The sequence below is a fragment of the Aegilops tauschii genome, chromosome 3 (assembly GCF_002575655.3).
Source record: "Aegilops tauschii subsp. strangulata cultivar AL8/78 chromosome 3, Aet v6.0, whole genome shotgun sequence".
NCBI classification, from domain to species: domain Eukaryota; kingdom Viridiplantae; phylum Streptophyta; class Magnoliopsida; order Poales; family Poaceae; genus Aegilops; species Aegilops tauschii.
In genome coordinates this window covers 97,598,546-97,604,504 of record NC_053037.3, presented here as the reverse complement: position 1 = coordinate 97,604,504, position 5,959 = coordinate 97,598,546, and the positions used below count along the sequence as shown (strand labels likewise).

The following is a 5,959-nucleotide window of genomic DNA, read 5'->3' as shown; positions in this document are numbered from 1 at the left end:
GGGAACTGCGTTTACTATTTGAGGCGCGGAGAAAAGGGGTTATATGTTTATGACATGGAACGTGGAACCACTGCCATGCACGACCCCGGTCCAGATTTGCCCGATGATGCCACGTCTGTGATATTGATGCCCGCATCTTGAAGCTTCTGCCCTTGCTTTTTTTTTTCTCAACGTTGTTTTCTGCATCTTGAAGCTGGGATTCGTTAAATATCGATTTTGCAAAGGACACACAAGTGCTTATCCCATCTAGATGATCTGTGGAACTATGCAAAGCTAGTCGCAACGGTTTTCAGCAAGAGTTTGAACAGCATTTCTCTAGTACAATATATAGCTCAAAGACTCAAAATCTTCTCTTCTTACACAGGTCACACTGTACTACGGTAGCTACCAAGCTCACTTCAAGCTTCCAGCTACAACAACCCCATCGACACACACATCCATGAAGATGGCCAAGTTACACAGCAACTACGCTACCTCAGACAGTCTTGTATACATTCCACGGTTACAAAAAAGTTGCATTTTACAGTTTGAGTACACGAGCAGCTGCTGCTGGGTTCACAAACAGATGCAGGATTGGCGGCCACAGTCGCCGCTCACTCGAGTCCGTAATCCTCGCCGAAGTATTTGTCGACCAGCCCATTGGCCATGTTCCTCATCGCCTCGTTCTCGTGGAACTGGAACCTCTCCATGGCCTCGATGCCGTCCCCCCTCTCCACAAGCTGTGGACCCTGTCCATTGGGGTATCCCCTCATGACCTGCAAAGATGGTAAGTTGGGTCTAAATGTAACTTCCAAATTCGATACATCCACCCACACGCAACTTGAAGAGACAGTTTACATTTGAAAAGTACTGTAAGAACCGGGTTAGTAAATGAGATAGGAATAGTTAAAAGGCGGTAAGATTCCCTCACCAGTTCCAGGAACTGAAGTCCAAGTCTTGCGCTCTCTATATCAGCAGACCTGACCAAATTTATGAATCCTGGAAGGGCTCCACCATTTATGATCGAGACTAGATGTTCGGTGATTATGTTCGGGGGCTCGGTACTTCCTGCTGGTACAACACACAGATTGCCCAGGGTGTAAGCTGCTTCCTTGCGAATGTCAAACTGTGCACTCGTCAGGAGGTGTATTAGCGAAGGCGTCGCCTCACTGGTAAAAATCAATTTCTTGTGCTCAAAGCTGCCTGCTGCTATATTTGACAATGCCCATGAAGCCTCCTACATAACCAGTCCACAAATTCGAAGCACAAATAAATCAAAAATAATATAGTATATGTCGGCTAGATGAAGTAAACTTGAACCAGCAAATGAAAGAGGACCTTTCTGAGAACCCTATTGTCACTCTTCAAACATTTTATGAGACTTGATAAAGCTTGATCTGAGAACAATATTTAGTTAGTACTTGCAAACTGTACCTCGTGATGAATATCATAAGTGCTGTTATGTAACTGGAGACAAAAGGATGATTGGCTAACCTGTGATACTGTTTCCAACAATTAGGATTGAATCAACCATGTATTCATCCCCGGCTACAAGATTCCCTAAACCACGAAGCACCTGATTCAACGTAGAAGTGTCAATTTGCTGCGTTGTGAAATCACATACACTACCCCACAGTAACATCGTATACATTATTGGATGTTCATACAAAGTGCAGAATTCTACAATAACTGAGAAAATATATTTAGAAAAGCTATATATTAATTGCAAATCATAATCAATACGCCTCCTAATAAAAGCATGCCTCTCTACAGAAATTACCTGCTCATTATTACATTGGTTACCAAATTGACAACCATGTATACACAGGGTTATGAAAGTTTGGAGTTTGAACTATGAGGTGTTCCGTGTTCCTCTTAAAAGATATGGTCATTTTGCTCAGCAGTAGTTAAGTACGATGAAAAGTGTAAGCAATAAGCATTTCCAGGGAAAGCACCAAAATTGTTAATAAGATAAAGGAACACTATGAAATTGAGAGAGAGAAACAAATAGACAATACCGGAATGAGCAACTGCAGGTTCTCAGATGCCAGCAGGCGTCCAATCAGCAACTGAGGCACATGGCTTCGTACTATTAAGCTGATAGCTTTTTCTGAAAGTGCTGAAAGATATACCACTACCCATGCCACCTCAGTTGCTAACTCTTCGTCCCTGAAAGATCACTTAACTCATCAGTGGCAGTAATGAGCAAAACCATGCATGTCACTCTGAAAAACTTTAGTAAATGTTTCCATGTCATTCATGCATCTCAGAAATACCACAAAATATAACAAGGACTAAACAATTGCACAAGGAGAAGAGTAGCAAGTGTCCAGTAAATACAACTTGGCACACGATCTAGGTTACTAATGAAGAGATTGAAAGGAAGTACTGCTACATGCATATATAATGAACATACAGTGAAGACATGTCAGAAAGCACAGGTCAGTGAATTTGAACAGTGTTCTTTATGTAACTGTAAGAACTAAGAATAAAGACTGCAACCATTTGTAATGAGTAAGAAGCCAATCCTTGGATTTTAGAAACTCATAAATGTACAGTAATAAAATGATTAATAAAAGTTGAATGCAAAATAGAAAGATGTCCATTAAGAGACATACGCCTTTTCCAAGTTCCTTATGATCGCATTTAGCACACCATCGATGTTAATAAGCTCATACGCAGCCTTGGGATCAGGCCCCTGGATTATAAGAGAACAGACATTTGACACTTTAGTAAAAATGATGCTTCATGAACAGCTACGTGCATATGTACCAGTCTGAAAGTGATAAAAACTGTTAAGCAGAAGGAAAAGAAAATGAGTGAGTGAGGGATTCAGATTCTAAAAACCTCATAACGTATGCATGCCATGAAATGTTTTGAATATGGCTTGAAATTTTGCTGAGATCAAATAAGTCTTACACTAAGGAAACCCTTCATTAATATATCTAACAGAAGGACCCAAGCTTACCATCAAGTTAATTTTAGCTTAAGCAATCCTAATTCCTAAATAGGGCTTACTTTACGCTTTTGCCGAAGCACTCCTAATCCATAATAAGAACTTGGAAAGAGATAACTGTTGAACTCTGGCATAAGAAACTTGAGACTCATACAGTCAAAGCAAGAGATCATAACCTTGATGAGATTTGACAATGCCCAAGCAGCAGTTCTTGCTGTAGAACCCTTGCTTGATAGCATTAGGCGGGCAAGAGGCCACAAAGCACCCTGTGCAATTAATGTGCTTCTCAGGTCTGCTCCTTCACCAGCAACATTACCGATGGCCCATGCACATTGCTCAGCAACAAGTGTGGAGCTCTTCTCTAACAAAATAGACCAGGAAACATTTTTAATATAAGGAAAGCTCCAACTCCAACTGAATTGCAAATGTCTACCTAGCCAACGTTCGTGAGAAATGTGCATTACATAGGACCAGAGATTAATATATATTCCTAATGGGAATTAAAAAAAATTGTCCAACAAAATGGAGAAAACGAACCACCAAGGTGAGCAACAAGCAATGGTAATGCGGGCAGCACGGATTTTGTTTCTTCTGGCTCCCCAGCTGCTATGTTCGTAAGGCACCAAGCAGCCTCTAGCAACTGCAATAATAAAAGCATAAATAATCTTCATAAGACATAGTTCAGATGTGCACAGAAAAAAATGCAATGCTAACAATGAACATATCTAACTGTATAACAGTAAACAGATAGCATAGAAGTTGTTTTCCAGGTTATGTAGAAAGCTGGAGTCTGTATTTTTCCAGTGCAAAATGGTCAACCTGTTCATCTGAAGATCCAAAGGACAGATATTGCACTAAAAGAGGAACTGCCCCAGCTTTAATTGCTACTTGAATGGGAGGTACTTCAGACTGTGACAACACGCGTCTCACTGCACGAAGTGCCTCTATCTTCTTCTTCTGGGCCCCTTTTCCCCTAAGAAGCATAAAAAGGTTGGAAAATACACACCATAAATTTTTCTCATATAAATAAGTAACTGTAATCCAGAGTGTAAATTTTCTCCAAAATCCACAAGTGCTTAAACCAAACCTTACAACTTAAAGATGTGTATCCTCATAGAGGAAAACCACTAAGCCAGGTAAAAAAAAGAATCTCCAACATACTAAGGTCGCATTTTGTAGTGTAAATCATAATGATGGAAGCATATATTTCTGGAATCCAATATAATAAGATGTGTAAGGGATAATGAAAATTCTTCTCCCCACACGGACACACACCACAACCAAATAGGCAAATATTACAAGATGAATTGTGATCTCCAGCATATGGAATATCCAAGAAGAACCACAAACCTAACTAGTTAGAGGCAGTGGGTTTCTTTGCATTGCTTAAGAAGAAGAAAAAAGATAGGCCGCACATACTGGCTTGACAAAGCTGATTTCAATTCTTCAACAGCTTGAGCAGTTCTTGTTTCAAGATCTGCTTTCTCGTCAATAACCATATCACCATCTTCAATTGTAGCCTCATCGCTGCCAGAAAGTGGGGCACGGCACACACGCTTTGCACGCATTAAGGCTTCCCTTCTTTCCTTCCCTATTGCTATAGCCTGTTCACGCCTCCGGCTAGCTGCCGTATTGTGCACTGCAACCAGACTTCCAACCAATTAAAGACTATAATAAGTAATAACTAACACTCAAGCAGCAAGCTCCCATACAAATATGTTGAACCTTCTATAATTGTCATGAGTGATTAGTCCACGTTGACACATAATTAACCTGTGATTTACACCAGATAAATTTTTATGGTAGTTTGGCAAATCGCAGATAAGATTTAAGCGCCCTTGTGAAGTTAAAACACTAGAAAATTAACAGCGTTTTCTCGTGGCAGCAGACATGACACTACAATAAAGCTGATAAAGTTTCACTCCTATAAATTGTTCAAACCTTAATCATAGAGCATGAACGTCCAGAGCGCCATCTCTGGGTGCGATGGTCTCTACTCCACACGATCGGTCACGCGGGTCATGCGAAACTTCGTGCTGCGACGCCACGTGTACGTGGCAGCCGGTGCGTGCATCGCGCGGTCACACCGACACGCCGTCATGGTGACCTTGTTCAAAACTCCTATAATTGGCCAACTATCTTGAACAAGTCTATTTCAAGTTACTGCCTAAGTTTCGGGGTCCCAATTCACAACATGCCAAATTGATGTCTGACCAATTCTAACTTGCCCGGTTTTAGATGCACAAACCAGAATCAAGGGTTTGTAGGCAGTGGGCACGATAAAACGCTACTAGTACCAGCTTACTGTTAAACTTTCGAACCGGCTCGACCTAGCACTGCCTGAACCATGTCGGCGAGATGCTTCTTGCCCCAAGAAGGCAAGAGACACTTCGCGCTCGCCGCTCCTATCCCCGCAATCAAAGGGACTTCCGGGCTTGCTTAGGAGACTAATTAGGGCTTCCCCCACCGCCGTGCGCGAACTGTTCGACGGAATTCCAGAGGCACGGCGAGGTGAGCAAAGAGGAGGAGGAGAGTGTTGGAGTGGGGACCTGAGGATTTGATGGCGTAGCGGTGGCTCTGGAGCGAAGAAGCCGGCGAGCCGGGGGCGTTGCCGTCGGCCATCGTTTACGGCGGCGGAGCTCGACGGCTGCGAGGCTCGGTGATGATAGGAACGGACCAAACCGGGGACGGGGCGGAGACTAAGCAAGACCGTACGGTGGGCCGGGTTCGAGATAGTTCAGTTTTATCGTGCAGCCAGTGCAGCCTGGGCTAGGCCCCTATTGTTGTGTATATCACGAGAGACCTCACCTATGGACTAGGCAGGCCGCGGCCCATTAACTGTTCTCGTTAGCCACTCCAAGCTCGCTCACCTGTTTCTCAAAAAAAAAAAAACTCGCTCACCACCCCAACAACTGGTAACTTTTCTCTCTCAAGCCTAAGGAAAAAGGTAATTTTTCTATTAAAAAAAGCAACTGGTAACTGGTTCACAGGAATGAAACGGAAACCAGTTTTTTATAGATAAAA

At 42.6% G+C, this 5,959-nt stretch overlaps 1 protein-coding gene across 1 annotated transcript; it reads right to left on the bottom strand.

The window, feature by feature from the left end:
- Positions 1-286: 286 nt before the first annotated feature.
- Positions 287-5,696, bottom strand: LOC109772804 (importin subunit alpha-2). The gene is made up of 11 exons (XM_020331501.4): positions 5,485-5,696; positions 4,355-4,574; positions 3,755-3,908; positions 3,473-3,575; positions 3,112-3,296; positions 2,598-2,677; positions 1,998-2,148; positions 1,474-1,555; positions 1,318-1,376; positions 911-1,216; positions 287-755 (listed from the first exon to the last, which is right to left on the bottom strand). Exons 1-11 carry the CDS (start codon positions 5,555-5,557, stop codon positions 594-596), a joined length of 1,575 nt encoding a protein of 524 aa, XP_020187090.3. The 5' UTR covers positions 5,558-5,696; the 3' UTR covers positions 287-593.
- Between the last annotated feature and the right edge of the window lie 263 nt (positions 5,697-5,959).

Bases quoted from the DNA above. Each gene is read 5' to 3' on its own strand.
- LOC109772804 (XM_020331501.4), bottom strand. From the start codon at position 5,557: ATGGCCGACGGCAACGCCCCCGGCTCGCCGGCTTCTTCGCTCCAGAGC. The intron at 4,575-5,484 runs GTCCCCACTCCA...GTCTGGTTGCAG, and splicing joins CTACGCCATCAAATCCTCAG to TGCACAATACGGCAGCTAGC. The intron at 3,909-4,354 runs GTATGTGCGGCC...TATGCTTCTTAG, and splicing joins AAATCAGCTTTGTCAAGCCA to GGGAAAAGGGGCCCAGAAGA.